This window comes from Castanea sativa, chromosome 8 (assembly GCF_040712315.1).
Source record: "Castanea sativa cultivar Marrone di Chiusa Pesio chromosome 8, ASM4071231v1".
NCBI classification, from domain to species: domain Eukaryota; kingdom Viridiplantae; phylum Streptophyta; class Magnoliopsida; order Fagales; family Fagaceae; genus Castanea; species Castanea sativa.
This window is the reverse complement of record NC_134020.1, coordinates 36,885,434-36,907,661: the sequence shown is the minus strand read 5'-3', so window position 1 is coordinate 36,907,661 and position 22,228 is coordinate 36,885,434. Positions and strand designations below refer to the sequence as shown.

General features: G+C 34.6%; 3 protein-coding genes across 3 annotated transcripts; 2 read left to right on the top strand and 1 right to left on the bottom strand.

Annotated features, from left to right (window-relative positions):
- The first annotated feature begins 302 nt into the window (after window positions 1-302).
- Window positions 303-8,506, top strand: LOC142607866 (T-complex protein 1 subunit eta). The gene is made up of 14 exons (XM_075779514.1): window positions 303-556; window positions 689-949; window positions 1,516-1,641; window positions 1,736-1,939; window positions 2,960-3,129; window positions 3,211-3,346; window positions 3,896-4,012; window positions 4,159-4,278; window positions 4,373-4,471; window positions 4,556-4,645; window positions 6,214-6,301; window positions 6,566-6,654; window positions 6,755-6,829; window positions 8,076-8,506. Exons 1-14 carry the CDS (start codon window positions 542-544, stop codon window positions 8,175-8,177), a joined length of 1,692 nt encoding a protein of 563 aa, XP_075635629.1. The 5' UTR covers window positions 303-541; the 3' UTR covers window positions 8,178-8,506.
- Window positions 8,507-9,333: 827 nt separating this feature from the next.
- LOC142607865 (NADH--cytochrome b5 reductase 1-like) lies at window positions 9,334-15,903 on the bottom strand. The gene is made up of 9 exons (XM_075779513.1): window positions 15,724-15,903; window positions 14,753-14,894; window positions 14,518-14,608; window positions 14,307-14,384; window positions 13,329-13,409; window positions 13,142-13,231; window positions 12,058-12,123; window positions 9,822-9,908; window positions 9,334-9,711 (listed from the first exon to the last, which is right to left on the bottom strand). Exons 1-9 carry the CDS (start codon window positions 15,830-15,832, stop codon window positions 9,619-9,621), a joined length of 837 nt encoding a protein of 278 aa, XP_075635628.1. The 5' UTR covers window positions 15,833-15,903; the 3' UTR covers window positions 9,334-9,618.
- Window positions 15,904-17,522: 1,619 nt separating this feature from the next.
- LOC142608340 (zeaxanthin epoxidase, chloroplastic) lies at window positions 17,523-22,222 on the top strand. The gene is made up of 5 exons (XM_075780094.1): window positions 17,523-17,877; window positions 18,616-18,680; window positions 18,767-18,827; window positions 19,333-19,479; window positions 21,893-22,222. The coding sequence occupies exons 1-5, from the start codon at window positions 17,607-17,609 to the stop codon at window positions 22,015-22,017; spliced, it is 669 nt and encodes a 222-aa protein (XP_075636209.1). The 5' UTR covers window positions 17,523-17,606; the 3' UTR covers window positions 22,018-22,222.
- The last annotated feature ends 6 nt before the right edge of the window (window positions 22,223-22,228 follow it).

The window sequence follows — 22,228 nt, the reverse complement described above, 5'->3', positions numbered from 1 at the left end:
TTCACCTCAATCTTTTAATAAATAATGTTAAAAAATATTATTATTATTTTTGAATAAACATTAATACTTATTAAAACACACGAAAAATAGTAATATTAATGTTCTAAACCGAGTTTATAATACATTATTTAATTAGAGTACAACTATAAAAATTAGATCCTTTTATAGTTCTAAAAAAAGTTTCATTTTGCGGAATTTTTTTTTTAAATATATGATAGTAAATGATAACGGAGGTACTAAGAATTATTTTTAAAAGTATTTTATGACCCTTATATACAAAGGAATGCTGTGTGGCAAAGCCTAAACAGCCCCCTAGACTCGCCATCTTTCCCCAGAATCCCCGAATCGAATAAACTAGAAAGCGCCACAAACTTAAAACGAAAAACCCCAAATTATAAAATAGAAAAGAAAAGACAAGAGAGCCCTGGAACTGAAGTGAAAGGTAACAAAACCCTAGCCTTCATTTCCCTCCCATAATCTCTCTCTCTCTCTCTCTCTCTCTCTCTCACTCTCAAAAACCAAACCTCCACAATCCACAACAATGTCAGCCATGATGGTACTCTCTCTCTCTCTCTCTCTCTGATTTTCATTACTCTCATTATTTCTAGTACTTCTTCTTGTTTTAGTCTCTTACTAACATTGTCTCCTTTGTGTTTGTGAAAATGCCCGTGAAAAAAAAATAAAACAGCAACCGCAGATCATACTTCTGAAAGAGGGGACCGACACCTCGCAAGGAAAGGCGCAGCTAGTCAGCAACATAAATGCCTGCACCGCCGTCGCCGACGTGGTGCGGACCACCCTGGGTCCCAGGGGTATGGATAAACTCATCCACGACGATAAGGGCAGCGTCACCATTTCCAACGACGGCGCCACCATCATGAAGCTCCTTGACATCGTCCACCCCGCCGCCAAGATCCTCGTCGATATCGCCAAATCCCAAGACTCCGAGGTCCAACCCTATTGTTATTGTTATTGTTATTGTTATTGTGATTTCAAAACCAAACTATGTTTAATTTATTTCTTTCTTTGAGCATTTTGTTGGCAAAATATGGGTACTCCTTATTTGAGTGTTAGGTCATGTTAAAGGGATCACTAGTAAAAATATGGCATGTTAATTAAGGAAGTGACAGAGATAATGACTTTGGATAGAATGGAATGACCGAAAATGAATGCATGTGGCCGACTCTGACTAATTTGTTGAGGATCCATAGCTGGACTCCAAAAGATTTGGGACTAAAGGGTCTCTTTCTAGGAATAGCTTTATGTTTCTTAAGTATCATTCGGCATGATAATTCAAGAGAACTACCCTACTCCACAGGTCATGTACTGTTGGAGAAGTGTGGATCCGCAATGTTCATGCTGTGGATCTTGAATTAGTTTTTCATTTTTTTTGTTTTGGTTAAGAGTAATGTGATATGCTAGATATTTAATTTAACCCGGTTCATCTGTGTGGCTATGGCTACATTTTATACTGGGTTTTTGGAGGATTTAACAGTTGTTATGTTTGTGGTGCAGGTTGGTGATGGAACCACTACAGTGGTTCTGCTTGCAGGGGAGTTTCTAAAGGAGGCCAAGCCTTTTATAGAGGATGGGGTCCACCCGCAAAATTTGATACGCAGTTATCGGATTGCATCCAATTTGGTAGATGATCTGACTCCCCCCCCCCCCCCCCCCTCTCCTTTTATTATGAGTTGTTCACCTTCCTTCATCTTACATATTATGAAAAATGTTGCAGGCACTTGAAAAGGTCAAAGAACTAGCAGTTAGCATAGAGGGAAAAAGTCTAGAAGAAAAGAAAAGCTTGCTAGCTAAATGTGCTGCTACTACACTCTCTTCAAAACTCATTGGGGGAGAAAAAGAATTCTTTGCCTCAATGGTTGTTGATGCTGTAATTGCAATTGGGCATGAAGATAGGTTGAATATGATTGGAATAAAGAAGGTAAGATCAACTGTTAGTCATATAAGCTTGTATTTATAACTACTGTTGTTTTGCTGTTTCAGCTTTTAATAATTGGTAATTATTAAAAAAAATGCTTTTAATAATTGGAAGTCTTAATCCACTTGCTTGGCTGGGGATTATGACCCAATGACTTGCACTGTAAAATGCATATTATTAAGATCCATGCTGACACTGACCTGCTTGCAACGTGGTCGGGTTTTGCCCCTTTCCAAGCCATATGATCCTTTTCCTGTCTATACAGAGAGTTTGAATACAAAAAAGTGCAAAAAGGATGTCTACAGATTCCAGCTCTCATTCCTGAGGACTGAGTAAACTAAGGATCCCAACTTGGTATTCTTAAGACCTTTTTTCCCCCTAAAAAACCAGATTGGATTACAAAAGATTTAAGAATTGTGGTCCAGTTTCAATGTGGGGCTTTTGTGGCACCTTTATTAGGCTACTTTTGTTATTCTTGAATCTTAGTATTAAGTGTCTTTAAGTAAGAATGTTGTTGGATTAATTTTAATGAAGTTTTACTATAATAAGGGTAGTTTTAGAGGCCCATGAGATTTAGTTTATGTTTTGATTCCTTTTTCTATTTGGTTATTAGGAATCCTAGTCTTTCTAAGAAAAGGTTATTTATCTCCTAGTCCTTCACTCCTTTTAAGACCAGTATTGGCAATTTGGAGTGGTATACCCTTTGTCTGACGTGTTCAATTTGGAAGGAGCATGACCGTAGAGCATTTTAAGGTGTTGAGAGGCCTTTGAAGGAGTTGAGGTTGTTCTTTTTAAGGGCTTGTATTAGTGGATGGCTGTGCTACCCACCAATTCCTTGTTTACTTTGCTTGCTTTCATTGGTAGTTGTTTTTTCTTGATGTTATTACTCTCTTAGTATATTTCTTGTGTACTGGGGTACTTTTTGATTAAAAAAAATTGCTATTCATAAAGCAAAAAGGTTTGTACTTAGCTTGAAATGTTTTGCAAAATCAATGAATTGGGAAATATGGGCTGCTTGTACAGGTTCCTGGTGGAAACATGCGCGATTCCTTTCTGGTAAATGGTGTTGCCTTTAAAAAGACATTTTCATACGCGGGTTTTGAACAGCAGCCAAAGAAATTTTTAAATCCCAAGATACTTCTCTTAAACATCGAGTTGGAACTGAAATCTGAGAAAGAAAATGCTGAGATAAGGTAATTGTTTCAGATTTATTTTGTTTGTCATGTTCCTTTTGAGAAATTGCTTATACACCTTTTTTTCCCCAATGTCTGTAGACTTTCAGATCCTTCACAATATCAGTCAATAGTCGATGCTGAATGGAATATCATATATGACAAGTTGGACAAATGTGTACAGAGTGGGGCTAAAGTTGTTCTTTCAAGGCTGGCTATTGGTGATCTAGCTACACAGGTATCTATTTTCCTGTTGCTAAATACATTTATTCATTTTTCAGATTCTGCTTGCTATAACTATAAGTTTTGTAGATAACTTTTTGTGTATAACACACTTCATGAGCATTTGCATATTTTTTTAATAGTACACTCTCATGCCCCCCCCCCCCCCCCCTCCCCCCTCTCATTAGATTGAACTTAAGAGTTATGACTGTACTATCCAGCCTTTGTTTAATGGTGGAAAAGATGCTATTTGGTCCAAAAGACCATTGGGCATCAATGTATTTAATTTCAATGCTTACATTTTAATGTCAAAATTGTCATTAGCTTTTTGCTAGTAGCCATATAAATTTTTTGCTTATTAACGAGTTTAAAAGGTTTTATGTAGTGAATTAATAAAAAAAAAAAAGGTTATGTAACTTTAGGATTTGCTGGAACAAATTGTATGTAGCCATGCTATTTTCATTTTACTATTTTAATGGAGCCATAGTTTAATGTGAATAAAATAAAAACTGTGACTATTATAAGAATCTTATTCATACCTACCAAACTGGTTGTTTTTTTACAGTATTTTGCAGATCGAGATATTTTCTGTGCTGGTCGTGTAACAGAAGAAGATTTGCGACGTGTTGCTGCTGCAACTGGAGGGACTGTACAAACATCTGTCAACAATGTTATTGATGAGGTCTCTATGTTGCCTTTCTTGCTTTATATATCCCATTTCAGACCAGAGACATTCTTTTGCTAAATGTTGTTCTATGTGTTACTGGAGAGTACTTCCTTCTTTTGTTCAATATCAACTGAAATTTTTTAGATTTGTTTGTCATCTAGGTTCTTGGGACTTGTGAGCTTTTTGAGGAAAGGCAAGTTGGAAATGAGAGGTTCAATATATTTAGTGGATGTCCGTCTGGCCTAACAGCTACCATAGTTTTGCGTGGTGGAGCTGATCAGGTCTGTCAATTGTTAAAAAACTGTATGATATTCTTATGCTTGTGTGCATGTGCACGTATTTTCTGTCTTGACCTTGAATTTGTCTTGCATTCAGTTCATTGAGGAAGCTGAGCGGAGTTTACATGATGCAATCATGATCGTTAGAAGGGCTATGAAGAACTCCACTGTAGTTGCTGGTGGTGGTGCTATAGATGTATGATTTTGCGACACTTTATTCAATATTGGTGGTTATTTTAAGGATATTTTGGTGATTCAAAATGTTGTTTTCTGTTGGCAGATGGAGATAAGTCGATATCTTAGGCAGCATGCTCGCACAATAGCTGGGAAATCTCAGCTTTTTATCAACTCTTATGCTAAAGCTCTTGAGGTATGTCTTCTTGGTCATCTTTGTTTTATTTTAAATGAAAAAAAATTGTATGGTTGGTTGGACATGGAAATATCTATTACTTTTATGCTTTGTTTGGTTGGGGGATGGAAAAGTTAAGAGGACAGAAAATATTTGTATTTTTCATCATGTGTGTTTGGTAGAGAGGATGGAAAAGTAGAAGGATAAAGAGTAGATTACTGTTATGCCCCTATTATTAAAATTAGAATGAGCAGGGATAATTTTGCGCTTTTCATCTCATTACCATTTTCTCTCCTCTTTTCTCACCAATTTGGTGGGCTTCTGTGGAAAACTCAATCTACTCTATTTTATTTCCTCTCCCTTTTCACTCCAATCAAACAGTGGAAAATCACATTTTCCTCTCCCTGTTCCTTCCCCCCATTTTCCATCCTCGCTTTTAACCCCAATAAAATGTAGCGTTAGTGCTTCAAGTGTAGTGGAACACATTATCTCTTTTACCTGTTAAGATTCCCCCCTGCTGCTGTTGACACAAAAACCAAATTGTTTGGAGCATAGTGCACCAATACTTTTACAGGGAAACTTACTCTAATGGAGCCTCTTAAAGCATCATAGTATGATGGAACATTGAACTTGCCATCACTAGTCAACCTCCACCTCATGTGATTCAAACCCTCCCATTTAGGATATTGGAATATAGAACCTCAAACATAGATTCTATTGATTCCAATTCCCATTATCAAGCACTTATAAATTTGATATTCCATGGTTGCATTTCCCTTGCATCTGAATTTTCCCAAGTAGGAATGAGCATAATAAACATTCCTATCATGAAAATACTTATAAATAAGAAAAGCACAACCTAATTGATCTCTCCAGATGTGATAAAAAAAATGTTAAACAGAGCTAAAAAAACACACATGAGTTGAAGTGGCAAAAAAGGTTTTTTTTAATAGGGCAGAGTAGTCAAAGAAGGTAAGTGTATTTGAACCCATTTAGGTGGTAAAGAATTCATAGAGCTGACCTCGACCATTTGTCATGCTTAATTGAGTATTAGGGAGGAAGGGAGGGAGTCCCCGGTGTGAATAGTTTGAGGCTTAAGTCATGGGTTCAAGATCCTACTGATAGATAGCATGTGTGTGTGTGTGTGTGTGTACGCATGTTTGCAACTACAAATTTGCATTTATTGAGACTGATATTTCCTAGCCTGATGTGGTGCCTGGTTTGCCAATCTTTGAATCCAACCTTGGCACAAAGCTTTCTTTGGGTGTGATTTTGCTGGAGTGACCTGGAAATTTTTATTCTAATCTCATGTTAGAAACTACACCTATGTCAGGATCTTAACTGTCTGATTTCTGGAACACAGCATAATAAATTAGTGTAGATGTCTCTGAATTTTGAACCTCAATCATTTCTAATAATTATGAGATAGTTTCGGTTGGGGAAGGTCACTGGTTTAATCTGTGCAGGTGTTTGAGTTTGAGTACCTAACCCAAAAAAAGAGAGGAAGTATTATCTACTTGTGTTGTTTATAAAGACTTTTGATTTTTGATGGGACCATGTGATGAAGGTATGTTCCCCTGATATTGCAGGTTATTCCACGGCAATTGTGTGATAATGCTGGATTTGATGCAACTGATGTTCTAAACAAATTAAGACAGAAACATGCCCTACAATCTGGTTGGTCTCTTTCTGTTATAGATTTTATTTTCCTCACTTTGGTTATATAAGTGTTGGTTACTGCTACTTTCTTTGTTCTGCATTTATAACCACCAGAATTAATTGAATTAAGTAATATAATCATATAGTCACCAAATTCAATTCCAATAAGGGTGTTCCCTTTCCTCGTTTGGAGGAATTTCATATTGGAACAGATTCTATTGTGATTTTACATCAAACAGTAGTTTCTGAGTTCTTTTGTTCACACATTATTACAATTAATAGGTGAAGGCGCAAATTACGGGGTGGATATCAACACTGGTGGAATTACCGATTCATTTGCTAACTTTGTCTGGGAGCCGGCGGTTGTGAAGGTATTTTTTAGTTTCCAGTCTGCTTATTTGTTTGTTAATGCAAAATATTTTGCTGATGTTTTTACTTGTTGGCTCTTTGGTGACTTCTTAATTGCTGCAGATCAATGCTATAAATGCGGCTACTGAGGCTGCCTGCCTTATTTTAAGTGTGGATGAGACAGTTAAAAACCCAAAGGTATTTTACATTCTGTTTCATGTTTTGCAAGAGGAAACTGATGCTTTATTTGGGTACCTCTCTGTTGAGACTTGTTATTGCAATCGTATAGTGTCAGTTTGTATCTTGATGTAAAATCTTTAGAAATTCAGCACGAAGTTAGGATTTGTGATGAGAAAAAAAAAGGCTTCTTGAATAGGCTTTGATGTTTTGAGTGTTTAGGTTTGAATAAGACACCCCCCTGCCCAAACACCCCCCCACACACAAACAACAAACAAAAAAGAAAAAGAAAGTGGATTTGAGTGAATTTGATGGCTGTTTGGTGTCAAAACAATGAATAGAAGGAGAAGCTAGGAAAGATAGACCCTACTCAATCACGGTTAGGAAGAAGGAAATCACACCCAAAGCTTAAAATAAGATTTCAATCTCTTTATTAATGATAATAGTTACAATAAAGCCTTTAATAGGTGCCAAAATCTTTGACAAATAGGCATTAAGACTGGTAAGCTTGTATTTAAATTTTGATTATGGACTACTCAGGGAGAGCTCTAAAGTTTCTAGCCTTAAAATGAAATGAAATTTTATAAACAAATCAATGCGTGTCTTTTCATTTTGTTATTGGTTATATAACTTGGTTTAGAACCGCTTTACCATATCTATAGAATCAAACATGTTTATGCAGTTATATAGTTTGAAAAGGCTAAATATAAGTGGAAAAATGGTTTTTTTGTTTGGGCTAAATCATATCACAGTTAGATGTACACTAGGCTTTGTAGTTTCCACAAATTAAGCAATTCAAAATATTATTCGAAAACTTGAGGCAGCACATGTATTGGATAGTGTGGTAATATGAGGGTAATAGCACCCTTTAGAGTAATTCGTGCTTTGTAGATTTGGTGGTAATATATTGCTATTTGCTGGAAGGACAGGTTTATGGCTCTTGCCATATAAGGTTCGTTGTGCAACCTGGCATATATGTAACTGTAAATGTATAGGTATCTTTAGTACAATTGCAATATAGATGTGTCCTAAATCTTTCCATTTGCTGGATAGTTTTATGGATTGAGCTCTATGCATATTGATGTTTATCAGAAGAAATATGTCTAGGCATGTTTTACCAATTCTAAATAGTGGCCATTTTAGCATGCTCTAAGTTTTGTCTGTGCTCAAGCTTGCTTCTAATATTAGATATATTGATTTATTTGTCCTTTTTGTTCTGAAGATATGCATAAGCCATGTTAAGCATAATGTATTTTGGTAAATGCAGTCTGAAAGTGCACAAGGAGAAGCAGCTGCTAGTGCCATGGGTGGTAGAGGGCGTGGAGGAGCAGGTTTTCGTGGTCGCGGACGTGGCATGCGAAGGCGATAAGCACTTAGATTTATAATTTTTGGAAGCCTTGTATGCATTCCAACTGGTAATTTTGCTATTTTGACGTGTGGAATTTGAGTGACTTGTCTTTTCTACTGTCATACACTTTGCCACAGGTAAGGCTTTGTTATGAAAGATGATGATGACCTACTGGTAGTTAGGAGCAGCACATTGTACTTAAAATCAGAATTCCATATGCAAGGGCAACGTTTAATTTGTGTTTCTAGAATTATAATTGGTGGTAGCAATTTTGATTGGAGCTTTTTTATTGTTTGCATGTACAATTCCCATTTTGTATTTATTTTAAGTCTTCTTTTTGGAGGATTAAATTTGTGTTTTGTGGCTTGTACTGAACATGACGAAGTTGTTCCTAGTTGAGGTTATTTAGTTCTCAAATCGGTGGTTTAGATGTGATATTTTGATTGTCAAGGACGTGTATGATATGAAATGGAAAAGGTCTGTCCAGATGCTTAATTGCATGGTTTAGTAGTTGTGTTTTGCGGGTAGAAAAGCTATTTGCAGTGGTGATTATCCAAAATTATAAGTGCATTGGATATATATACTATCTTAATTCTCTAATTTGTGACTTAAGAATCATAAAACCAGGAGACCTAAATCCTATAAAAATTGGTGCAAGAAAAATAAGGATGCGCACGAGCATGGGGAGCATGTGTACACGCTGGTGAGTGATCCTGTTTTTCGTGTATGACGCACAATAGTAGTGTGTAGGTAGTCGATTTTCTGTTGAGCGAATTACACTACTCAATGAACTTGCGTTCCACGCATGCTGTTGAGTCATCCCAAATATTGTGTATGGCGTACAATTGCAGCGCATGTTGGTAGTCGATTTCTGGTTGAGCAAGATTCACCATCCTGAATGGAGTGTGTTATTTCATTGCACCTCGTGTCCTGTGAATACAGGGATTAAATTGGTGGTAAGTTTAAACCCTAAAAACCCCTTGATTGGACCCAACGCAATCCACTTGCTATTTGGGCCGAACCAAATCAAACCTCAAACCAAAACCTAAACACAACTAAGCCAAAGGCCCATTCAGAATTCGTTCCTTACACAAATCCATGCTCAATTAGAAGCTAACCAAAATCCAAGTCTACCACCAACTTGGCAAAGTGTGTAATTTAGATTTTAGCCAACAGATTTTCTTTAGTTTAAAGCAAATAGAAAAGATCTTGATCCCATTAGTTGCAGCAAGTACAAGAACTGAACAAAGGAATTTCAAGTTGTAGCACATAGGTTTACAAAGAAAAATTAAAGCCTGACATGTTCTATAATGTGCAAGATTTGAGCTCCTCCCGTCTGAAATGACACAACGTGGACCTATTTAAGCTACTTTCAGTAAAACTGTTAGGCCTGAAATTACATAAAGGCCTCATTGTTATGCTACGAAATGGGAAAAAGTAAAAGATAGAGCTCCGCAGATGCTTAAAACTGGAACTGCATTTGGGCAGCATATCCAAGATTATCAAGGTGAGCAGCCATGGCCTTGTTCATGAGTGGTGGCCCACACCTCAATATCTGCAATTAGACAATAATTAGTCCTAGTCAATGGCATTAACTAATTACTGTGTGGAGAGAGAGAGAGAGAGAGAGAGAGAGATGTTTAAGAAGACTGGTTTTAATTTCACCTGAATATCAGGTGCTGGCGAGGGGCAGACTGTTTGAATCATTTCCTTAGTTACATACCCAACACCACCTTCCCATCCTTCAGGTGGCTGTAGATTGTATTCAATCAGTATGACAACCACAGAATAAAAACAAAAATCTTCAAGAAAATTAACTTGTTAGTTGTTATAGAGATTTTCTATCGGGGAAGGGGAAAATAATGGAGTATGGGGGAGGCAGAAACCGAAGTGTACCGAGCATATGGACTAAAAGCTAGTACCCAACCACTTTTTACTTATCAAAAAAAAAAAAAGCTAGGACCCAACCACTTTCAAAATTTTCAAATAAATCTTTAATTATCTGTGCATATCAATAATATTTTTAATTATTTGTTTTCTAGTAATAAGTCTATGAAAGTTCATAAATTTTTAACAGGATAACTTTTTCAAACAGGGAAGCAGACGCTATTTGTCTCAGGACAAGAACGATGGGAGATTTGTCAACCAAAAAGCCATGGAAAGCAAATTCAAACGGGTGCAATCTGACCATAGTATATCTCAAGAAATGGCTAAAGCCAACTCATAGTAACATTTCCAGTGTTAATTCTATTCCAATTTCTGAGCATAGTTTGAAAATATAAAACCATTTTTCTGGTTTACACATAATATACCTCAAATTGGACAACAAGAATCCATCAGTAATGCCCATACATATACGTGACTGGATTCTGACCATCAAATCTCAATCTACTCATGAATTGAGGTCATAGCTACCCTGTCTAGAGTAACTTTATCTCTATTAGCTTTTACTACTAGATGTGTACATGACCAAAAGTTCCATTTCAGTGAGCATGATCCTGATCCTAGAGCAACTAGTTCACAATGAAATAAACTAGAAAAAACTATGAGTGGGTTTGGATCCAGCGTCTGTGTCCACGTTCACGTTTCAGTTTTTTTTTTTTTTTTTTTTTTTTTCTGCGCAGCTTTTAAGGGAGACAAAGGCTACTGTTTATATACTGCGCATGAACAGTAGCCACAAAAGTAAACTTTTTAACTCTTTTCCGTGTATAAGTGGGTTCCTATGCACTGTTCACGAAACCCACAAACTTCAATTTTCAGCATTTTTTTTAATTAAAAATGGGTTCTACAGTACTATTTACACATTTAAAAATTATTTTGCTACAGTGTTTTCAGTTTTCAGCAATAAGTTCTATCCAAACGGACCCTACATCAAAGTGCTTATGGGAAAAAACAAAGATGAAAGCATGGCAACCTTGCCACACCCATCAAATAACAGGCCAATCGTTGCACCAGTTCATGGATTTGCATCCATGGATCTTTTCAAGCCAACTTTGCTATGCATCCATGCAATCTTTTCTAGGCAACTTTCAAGCCAAGAACCATTGAGAGGCATGTAATTTTATATCAAGTTGCAAGTAGGAAAAAAGGTTAAAAACACGTCCACTCCCAGGATAAGTCAGGTTTATAAAAGCAAGGCACTTTTCAAATTACAAGTAAATATGACACACCTACAAATTTACAAGCCTAAAAGCAACAAAGCATGCAAAGGTTCTACAATAATGAAATCTCTGTCCCTTGACTGGAGTAAACAATCAGTCCCAAGCCCTTGAGGCCTCGACCCTAGTCCCAGGAGTTTCAAAAGTACCAATCAAATCCTTAACATTGTAAAATGATCCGATTTGATCTGCATGCTAATTTGGATGCTAATCTATCATGTGATTGGGCAAATTGATGATAAAAAAGTTGTAAATGGCTAAAAAATTACATGCCAGATATCCAGGTAGATGAAAAGTGCCACGTGGCCACCATGATAACTCACTAAGGCCACGAGGAAAGAAAATGGATTAAGATTTTTGCTTTCTGAACTTGAATTTGCTGAATAACTCTATTTCATGTTTGGTTGATGAGAAAATGTTGGGAAAATACAAGGATATTTAAAGAAAAAAACATGGAGTAGTAATTTTGCAAACTTTTGATACTCTAGGAACCAAAGTTTGAAAATGGGGAAAACTTAAAGGACCAAATTGGATCATTTTACAAAATTGAAGAGCTTAATTGCTGACTAGATTGGATAGTGAGAAAACCTTAAGGAGAAAAAGTGATGTTTGCCAAATGAAATGCATGATGAAAGTTTTCATTATTTAACTCAATTACTAAGAAAGGGAGATCTGCAATACACAGAGAAACATCTGTGTCATAAATAATACCTCCTAATAATAATAATAATAATGAATAATACCTGATTCAGAACATAATAGACGCTGAAGCGGTTGGGAAAGCTAATGGCAAGGTTATCCAGCTCGTCCTGTACAGATAAAATTGCGATAAAGTTAACTTAATTGTTAAGAACTTCTCGCATCTACTATTTTCCAAGCCACTTGTAACTAGAAATTCATTAATTGCATCCAATTTTTCTCGCATGTTGAAGCGTCTGCTTGGGAGTCCATAATTTATCAGTCACTATCATCATCTGACATATCTGATCTCATTTATTTTCTTGGTCAAGCCCCATAATTTCTAATTATTCTTTTCTATGAAAATTCAAACAAATGCCTTCACATGCTTTTAGCTTCTTCTAGCCTTTCTCCATTCTCCCAAGATTTTATGCATGATATGTTTCCAAAATTGATTAAAGATGCCAAGAGCCTTATAGCTCAACTAGCATCTCTTGGTGTTTTCAATCTCTTGGTGTTTTCAATGGAGATGTCTTGGGTTCAAATCTCCCCATCCCCAATTATTAAATTATCAAAAAATAAAATAAAGATTGTTCTTAAAGATTTAAATATCTTTGTTGTTCTCGTATATTAGTACCTATGATTTTTCTCCACTTATGTAACAACTTATGATTTTGGAAGAATATGAATCCTTTCTCCTCTTCAATTTTCCAAGCATCCTCAACTTTGAGTCTATGAACATACAAAGTAAGCAAAGTAACAAAGATCTTAAAGCTCATCTCAGTAGGACCCATATCCTAAGCCTAAGCCTAAGCCTAAGCCTAAGCCTAAGCCTTTTTTTTCCCCCTTTTCTTTTGGGGAGGTTTGAACAATGGAGTCAAATAACACTTGGTGCATTGGGACACAGTGCTCTTCACAAAATGTTGAGTCTTTGGGTTAAGAAGTTTTGGAGTTTTTAATCAGGCTAGAAAAATGGTTGTTTATGGATAAGGGGGAACAATGCAATTTTTGGAGGTGTACACTGAGCACTAAATAAAGGGAAGAGATGACCATTTTACACATTGGTATCCTATGTAATCCATAGTAAAACAAGACCACCTTAGAGAGTTAGGCAGAGAGAGAGCAAGAGAGAGAGAGAGAGAGTTTTACCTTCAATAGAATGTCCTCATATGTGACGTTGGCATAAATAAGATGTACGATGGTCTTGTCATCTGGGTTTTCAAAGATGGCTCTTGCAACCTAAAGAAAGCAGAAAGAGGAAGCAACTATAAGACTCAAAGTAAAACCACTGGGATTGATGAAAACCCTCCAGCATCTACACTCAAAAATTCAAAACCTGGAACATGGGAGTAATGCCAGTGCCACCAGCAAGCATCCCAAAAGCTCTAACTTGGTTGGGCTGATACTTGAAGCGTCCCTGGAAGTGACATAATAAACACAATTAACCATTTAAGATAATTTCAAATTCTGATATAAACCAGAGGATCAGAGGTTTGGGAACATTTTCTGGATTACAAAAATTTAAATTAATCACAAAAAGACCATTCACAGACCCAGAGAGAGAGAGAGAGAAAACTTAAAATTTCATAGATTGCTTGTAACTTTACTCATATTTGGACAGTGAATACTAATGGATATATAAACCATAGTTCTGTGTTCATTTTTTTTTTAATATAAAGAAGCATTTTTTGTATACTTAAGCATCTCATTTGAAACACTCTTAATCTATTGTGGCATAATTTTTTTTTTTTTTTGGGTTATAAATATTGTTAAATAGTGGTCAAATGATTAAATTTACCATTTTCTAACAATTTAAGTTTGAAACAATTCAGTAATTTACCAAATATCGTTTAGCATAGATTCCTAGAAAGACTCATCATTATATGTGAAAAAGGAAAAAACCCTGTCTGATAACAGATGATCCTAAATGTATTGTATGCATGTGTGTGAGTGTGTTTTTTTTTCCTAGCGTCAGTGATTCCTACTTGATGAACTATGAGACCGAAGATTAGAGAATTTTATCTCAAGAAGCAAATATAATATGACTTCACTTTATATAATGGGTTTAATATAGTCATTAGGTAGAACAGATCAACTTGTACAAGAAGACCCTACGTACTTTTCCAACGTCAATATTACTCAAGTTGTTCACAGTGAATGTTATTTCTATTTAAATGACTCATAATTGAATCAAACAATTCAAAAAGCTACACAATAGGTGAAGCTCACCAACCATCTCAGAAAGCAGAATGGATAGAAGGGGCACAAGAGATGGAAATTGGAAATAATGTATCTCAAAAGGGAGTAAGTTTACCTTGGGTCCCTTCACAGCCAAGTAATCACCTTCACACATCTCTCGAAAATGGTGGGACATCCTTCCTTGAGGATACATCTACTTAACATGAAACAGACAAATAGCATATAATCAATACAAACAATAAAAAAATAAAAAAATAAAAAAAAAAGAAAAGAAAAGAAATGAAAAAAAGTAAATTTGAAAATGGTATGTTGCATAGCACATGAACCTTTATAACTAATTCAAAGTATCCAACATCAGAATCCAAAGTTGTTGGGGTATATGGTTTAACCACTTCATCACCAAGACTATCTTTTCCTCTGTAGAAGTGATGAAAAGTGTGAAAAAACCCATGATAGACCATAAAGAAACTAACAAGTCTAGTACAATTAAAAATTAAAATACATATAGGCTCTGTTCGATGATGTGGGTAAGTAAAAAAAACAAAACCATGAAATAAAAACCTGCAGCTCATATGCTGTCCGATTGGAAGTCCCAATACCGATGTTGGTGTGGGAAGAGCAAATTTGAACTTAGCCACATTATGGCTCAGCTGCGTGCGTTTAACAAGTTTGAATTCCTTGAACTGCTGGGGGTCCAAGCAACCTATATTATGACACATCTATATTAAAACTCAGGTTAATAATAAAGGCCGTAAAATACTCTAATTGTACTGAATTTTTTTACAACATTAAAAACTCTATTTCATCAATCAATTGCTCTACTAAAATAGGAGCTTAAAAAAAAAAAAAAGTCATTATTTCTTAGTAAATTTAATCTAAAAGCAATGAAAGCTGTATGTTCCTCCCTCATTCCCATACCCGTGTTGTATCAGATACTTCATTTCAGGTGTCATACCCGTACCCGTGTTGTATCAGTGTCTTATCTATTGTATCATTTTATAATTTTTCAAAAATTGCTTGTTTTGCGATATCGTGCCCGTGCATCCTAGGAGAGGTATACTATAGATACAAGAGAAAAAGTAAAAAATAAAAATCAAATTTCCTTTTTCTTTTTTCTATTTTCGAGAAAAGATTGTAACTATGAATTTGAATTCTAATTACTAAGCATAAAATTCTCCATGATTGTAATAAATCTCTTAAGAGTTTGAATGCGAGCATAAAATTCTCGATGATTGTAACAATCTCCTAAACTAGAGTGAGTTCAAAACAGCATCAAAATCTTGTAATGGTCCAAGTTTCAAAAACAACAAAATGCCTGTATATAGCAGAAAATTACTCGCCAAACCTAAATGAAATTTTGATTTTGATTTTTTTTTTTGGCTTAAAAAATCTTACAGAGCATCGGATCTAAGATTGAAATGTTAGCATTGATTAACAAGAGCTAAGGAAGAACGATCAGAAGCATTGTGAATTTTGGAGAAATCGAAAGAAAAAAGAAAAAGAAAAGAGAGAAAGAGGTTGAAAAAAGTGACCTTTAGGTTTTTTGGTGAGGTAGTAGTAGTAGGCGGTGGCACCAACAACGGCGACGAGAGCCACCGCAATGGTTATCATCTCCGCCCTGTGCGACTGTAAATGTTCCATGGCTGTAGTCCAAATCTTGTGTGAGAGTGAGAGTGAAGACCACTTCAGAATATGCTCTCTGTTTATGCAAACAAGAATCATCATCAGCTAGCTTTTTATATGAAAAGAATGCAGGGTTGCCAGGGAAAAGTTGCCCACACTGAATCAGAATCTCTCTTTTTTCTTGCCACGTGTTAGCCCCTAATCTATTGCCGGGAATATTTTTTTTATTTTAATACTATAATCGGACTGAAAGTTTGGTACGAAAAATAATTTTAGCGGTGAAGCTTTTGCAATGTACTACTACTTTAAATATTTGGAAAATTACCATTTATAATTTTTTAATGTTTTAAAAGTTTCAGATTTAGTCCAAATTTCAAATTTTTAGTTTTTAAGTCGTTTAAATATAAAGCTTTTTTTTTTTTTTTTTCATTTTTGCAATCAGAAACTTTTCTTTATTATAAAAAAAGTTAAGTGCCTTTTTTCCTTAAAAATATATAGTTTTTAATTCTTAAAATGTATATGAAATTTTTTTTTTAAACTAGAAAATGTTTGGTTTTTGTCTATAAAGCATTGAGAATGTTTTGCCTTTTATCTTTAGACTTTAGAGACGTTTCCAGTGCTATGGGTTTTGGCTTATGTAGATAAAAAAATGATGATAAATGGGATTGTGGCACTCCACTTGCTGCCAATGTAGAAGGATGCTGCCAAAAAGAATGGAACGTTGTTTCGCTCTGTTGGATGCGTCGGATCCCGTATAACAAGCGAGTTTTTTACCCTCAAATTCAAAGGTGTAGGTGCAAAATGCTATCTTGCTCTATTGTTGCGGAGCAATAGAAGCTATTTAAACATTTTATCCTTAAATTATTGAAAAAAATAATTGTACTTTTTTTTAATCTTTAAACTAATGAAATTCTACAAATTTTAGGGATAAGAAACGAAAATTTTAAATTAAAAAAAATCAATACAAACTTAGAGACAACAAGATATTTTAACCCAAAACAATAGAAGCTCTATACTCTATAATTCTTTTTGGGGAAAAATAAGATTGTCTTATAACTTCACATAAAAAAGTTCATAAATTCTATAAAACGCTCATCTAAAATAATAATAATAATAATAATAATAATAATCGAACTCTTTTGTAATCTTTTAGAAAAAAGTTGAAATTATATTTAAAAAAATTCTATAATTTACCCAGAATTTTAAAACTCTTTCTAATTTTTTTTTTTGAGGGGATAAAACTCTTTCTAGTTAAAATACGGTTTCTTACAACTGAAATTTAATAACTCTTTCTAGTTAAAATTCTATTTTTTTATAAAAAAAATTTGTAACTCAACAGGATTAATGCATTTCTTTATAAATTTTGTTAAAAAAAAGACAAACTTATTACACACATTTTGATGTACTTACAAAATTTATAAGTTAGAATGATTCAACTTGGGGTTTTTTGCAAAACACCTGCATAATCAATACTTTTAAAAAAAATTTGAATTAAAAAAAAAGGGAAATTCATGTTTGGTATGTATATTTAAAAAATAATTTTTAACTTTTTTAAATATATAAAAATAAAAAAAATATAAAATACGTGTAATGTTATTTAAATATATATAATTTTGCCATTCCAGTCGCACAGAGTAATATGTATCGGACTCAGAAGCTTTTGTTATCCAAACCAAATCCCTTTCAGAGCAATAAATGGCTGCCACATACCCCAACACCAATATCCAAAGCAACCCATATGAGCAAACACCTAGTTTTAGGTGTCACAGACTGAACAACCAACACTGCACAAATGGCAGTAACAGCTCAGTCTCTTTCCCATGCCAAGCTTCCAAAGCCTTCAATAAACTTTTCTTCACCTCCATCACTTCCATTCTTTCATGCTAAAGCTTCTTATGTTGGTTTCAGTTCAGTCACCTTGCAGTCCTCTAAGAGCTTTCTCACACAGTTAAAAGGTGTTGGAATCAAATCAAGGCAACTGAGGAATGTTGGAGCCATAAATGCTTCTGAGGCTGAAAGCCCTTCAACAGATGTGGCAGAAAGATGGCTTCTTGAACCTGTTGGTTAGTGAACTCTCTTTCTATATTGGTATAATGTAGTAGAATCCACTCTGAACTTTAGTTGACCATTTTTGTGATCTAAATTTGTGATTCTCTTAAACCCATCCTGTATCATATGCTCAGTGAATATAAGTAAACCAGTGACTCATATGGGATCAGAAAAAAAGTAGTGATCTTCTTTTGATGACATACTTGGTGATGTAAATTTGGACCTTGAAACCAAATGACTTCTTCTAATAGGTCCACGGGACTTATTGATACTCTCCTGCAATTCAATGTCTAATAGAAATGCAGAAATATGTTTCACCTTGTGCTGAGTTTTAATGCTTAACATACCCATAGAAACTGCTCCCTTATTCTTGCCAAGAGCCTTAAGGCTTAATGGCACTATTCGGTTCTTTCTTTGAAGAGAACTTAAGTTTGAATCCCCCTTCACAATTGTTGTAAGAAAAAATTGCTCTCTTAATGTTGCACTGGGCGATAAGTAACCTGAGTTATAGCACCAAATATGCCAATTTTCTTTTCTTCAAGGGCCAGTTCAAGGTCCACAGGACTCACATTTGTGCTTTATTCAAAATTTTCAACGAGGAACTTCTGTGCTGTTTTGATTGATACCCTTTACTAAATAATCTAACGATTATTTGGCTTAGGTTGCAATCAGATTAACTCCTTTTATATTTCATTAATGAAGCATTCTTGTTTAAGATTTAACAAATCTTCTACATATTTGCTATGTGGTAGGTGATGGAGATTCAAGACACATAGGTTCGAAGGTCAAAATGCCAGATGCATTTGAAATTGTTTCTGTAAGAAGTCTTAGCATCTGTTATAATGATTCTGTGTAGAACTTAACCATGCAATAAGATGACATGTTTGTTTAAACTTTATCTAGAATGAGGTCACAGTTGGCCGAGTTCCTGAGAAAGCCAATATCGTGATTCCTATTGCGACAGGTATTTCTACCTAAATCCCTTCTGATGCTATGTCATGCACTACAGTCATACAAGTTTCATTGTGATTTCAATCCAACTATTCCAACTATTTTCATAAAGTCACAAAGATTTATGGTATAATGTTTCAACTTAAAATTTCCTAATGGGCTTTCCAAGGTTTCTAATCCTAATTTTCATGTGTGATATATACCCCTCATGGAGTGTGCTGTGGATTGCAAAAATTCTGAACCTGATTTTTGCACCAACAAGCACCACTGAATTAAATCTTTGGATCTTTTCTGAAGATGAATTTATTAGTCTAGCTGATTTATAAACAAAATTTAATTTTAATTAAGCCATTTACTTTAAAAAAATAATTAATCAGATTATTTTTTATTTATGTTGTTTTATTAGTATTTTTTTAGAGTATAATATGTCATCTGGAAACCTTTATGTTTGGATTCCAACAGACAGACACAGTTATCATGTTATTCATATACTGAAGCTAAAAATTGAGTTCTAGCAGTATCTGGTCTTCATGCCCGCATTCAAAAGAAAGGAGGAAATCTCTTGGTCACAGATTTGGATAGCACCAATGGGACATTCATTGATGACAAGCGGCTGAGACCTGGAGTTGCTGCCACTGTATTACCTGGAAATTATATTATATTCGGTACCATTCAGTTAACTTCTCCTAATTACTTAATTCTTATCTTTTTCTGGAAAACTTATTCACTTAGTCTGTTTTGCTGCATTCATGAGCTGCAATTTTTTTAATTTTTAAACCTGAAATTTAGTCAACCTCATTACCTGCTGTATGGACATGTTTTGGTGTTATTTAATTGATGACATATATGTTTTTTTCATTCCTATTGCGTCCTGTTAGTGTAAAATGAATTTGATGAATTAAACACACCCTTCTATAAGGAATTCAATTCTCCAACTCAAATCCATGAAAGCTATGATCTGTTTGATACTCCTCAAAAAGAATTTGATTGAATAAACACACCCTTTATAAATACAATCTGGACTCAATAGTATCAGATTAACGTCAGCAAAGAAAATCAAAAGTTATCCTTCTCTAGAATGATCTATTAACTAAAAAATGCCAAACATTTTCACAATGTGTGAGAATAAATCTTGCCCTTCTATTCTAAATCTGAATCTTTATGTTTAATGATTGATAACAGCCACTTTAAATGGCAATGAAATATTATTGCAAGTTTTCATTTTTCATTCTTATGGCAACCAACTTAATTTTGCTATTAGTACCCCACCAAATAATCTGACATTTGAAGTCCCAAGGTATCTCCTAATTTGAGCAGTTTGTTTAGCAGACGTGATGATTGTGTAAGTAGTGCAATTTGGCAAAGTTCCAAGACTAGATCATTGGAACCAAGAATTATATTTATTGGTTCCAACACTATTTTCAAAGAACTTCATTCTTAATAATGCATATATTCCTATACCCCCTCTATTCCTCTCAGATAAAATAGTGAGATCTTGTTCAATCCTGTATAAATAAAACTGGGTTTCTTGAGCTTTGCATAAATTATTTTTTGAACATTGACTTCGATCCAAGGTGGTCCTAAAGGTGCCACTCACTTTGTAATCATCTTCAATTATGTAGTATCCACAGTGAGTGAGATGGCCTTCCACCATGTAATTGTAGTTCAAACAGAAATATTGTAGGAATAGCAAAGCTCTAAGTCTCGAGGAACATGAGGCTTATTGTTCTGCAGGTTAAATTCTGTTGAATCAGTACAATTTCCCACAGTTGGTTGAATTCAATCAAACCAGTTTTTCTATTCTTGGTTTCAAATTCAGAACCTTTGTTGGAAGGGTAATCACAGGTTAGTGATAACCAATAGAAAAAAAAAATGATGCTCATATGCAGATGCTATGGCAGGTTCTAAATGCCCATGGAAAAGATGAAGGGGCTAGAAAATCAAATTAAAACTTCCACATACTGAAACAACACTACATTCTGTTGGAATGGGGTGCATGATTGACACATTGCCCATATATCTCCCAAGTATAACTTCAACTTAATAAACTTGAATTGAGAAGAATAAAATCGTGCTTAAGCCAAAATCAATACTAGCCAGAACCCTACAAAGATGCTTATTGAGTTCATGGCACAAAGGGTAGGACTTTTTTTTCTTTGATAATAGAAGCACCCCAATAAATCCTAAAATTCTTATGTTGATGGAATGAAAAGCATGATAGATTTATGATATTGCATAATCGAATTTGCTTTACATGACTTGAAAATGCAATTCGTTTTCTTGTCAAGGTCTATATGAGTTGAGTGTGGTGTACTTGTATCAAATGACTATAGTAGGTATAACTTGAGTTGTGTGATTGTTATAATGAAGTCTCTGGTATTATCTTTCTTGATTCACCATCTTTAGCACCCAAACTTCACTGCTACTTTAAATAGTTTATATATCTAATTAATAACTGGCATTAGAGCTAGTCATTTTGCCGGACAGACAGCAACAAATGCTTGGATTAATTGCCATTTGTGCCATTTAAGTAATAAAATTTGATACTTAACACATTACTTAAAACATAGACTTTCAGTGTTGAATATCGTTTGTCTTTTTCCCTGAACTTGATCTAACTTATAGAGATTCAAAATCTTATTCTCCTAGGGAAAATCTGTAGTCAATGAACAGAAAATTAGTACATTGTTTATTACAATCATAAAATGGATGCTATGGAAATTCTTATCTACTTTACCATACTTTCCTTTACTTGTCTAAGAGGTTAAAACTAGTGGTTTTTCACATCCCATATGTAGAATCAATCTTTGTTTTATATTTCATATGAACACGGTACTGTTCAAAACAAGTTGCCAAAAAACAAAGAAAAGAGGTTTTATATAATGCTTATGGAAATATTGTTTTAAAGAAGTATCAAGAAAAAATAATTAATCTTCTCAATTTCTTTAACATAGAGATTCAACTCTAACCAAGTATCCATGTTGCATTGTTGAATGTAGCAGATCATAGCATTGTTTATTTCATGAGCTTCAGAAGTTCCATCTTAACAGCTAAAGTTTGGATCTCTTTTATTGCTAGGGGATATTCATTTGGCAATGTTTCGTGCTACCAAGCTTGAAAATGTGGAAGCTGCAACCAAAGCAGAAGAATCTGAAGATAAAGTAGAGACTGATAGCCCAACTGGGAATAGTGAAAAAAGTTGAAATAGAGGATATGAATCATATGGTTGTAAAATAAAGAGTTAGGCTGCGTTTGTTTGAGTGTAAAATATTTTCCAGGTGTAAAATAATTTCAGGTGAAAATAATTTCAGGAAAGGAAAATAATTTTTAGTGTTTGGTGGCATTTAGAAAAATACTTTTTAGTGTTTGGTTGTGTTCTTAAAAATACTATAGAAAACACATTTTCTACTTGTT

What these genes read in the sequence shown, in the direction of transcription:
- LOC142607865 (XM_075779513.1), bottom strand. Translation starts at nt 15,832, where the DNA reads ATGGAACATTTACAGTCGCACAGGGCGGAGATGATAACCATTGCGGTG. An exon ending in TGGCTGTGAAGGGACCCAAG is followed by an intron (nt 13,410 to 14,306) that starts GTAAACTTACTC and finishes TGTCACTTCCAG; the next exon opens with GGACGCTTCAAGTATCAGCC. An exon ending in TCTATTATGTTCTGAATCAG is followed by an intron (nt 9,909 to 12,057) that starts GTATTATTCATT and finishes TACAATCTACAG; the next exon opens with CCACCTGAAGGATGGGAAGG.
- LOC142607866 (XM_075779514.1), top strand. An exon ending in ATATGATTGGAATAAAGAAG is followed by an intron (nt 1,940 to 2,959) that starts GTAAGATCAACT and finishes CTGCTTGTACAG; the next exon opens with GTTCCTGGTGGAAACATGCG. An exon ending in AAAGAAAATGCTGAGATAAG is followed by an intron (nt 3,130 to 3,210) that starts GTAATTGTTTCA and finishes CAATGTCTGTAG; the next exon opens with ACTTTCAGATCCTTCACAAT.
- LOC142608340 (XM_075780094.1), top strand. Translation starts at nt 17,607, where the DNA reads ATGGCAGTAACAGCTCAGTCTCTTTCCCATGCCAAGCTTCCAAAGCCT. An exon ending in ATGGCTTCTTGAACCTGTTG is followed by an intron (nt 17,878 to 18,615) that starts GTTAGTGAACTC and finishes GCTATGTGGTAG; the next exon opens with GTGATGGAGATTCAAGACAC. An exon ending in ATGCATTTGAAATTGTTTCT is followed by an intron (nt 18,681 to 18,766) that starts GTAAGAAGTCTT and finishes AACTTTATCTAG; the next exon opens with AATGAGGTCACAGTTGGCCG.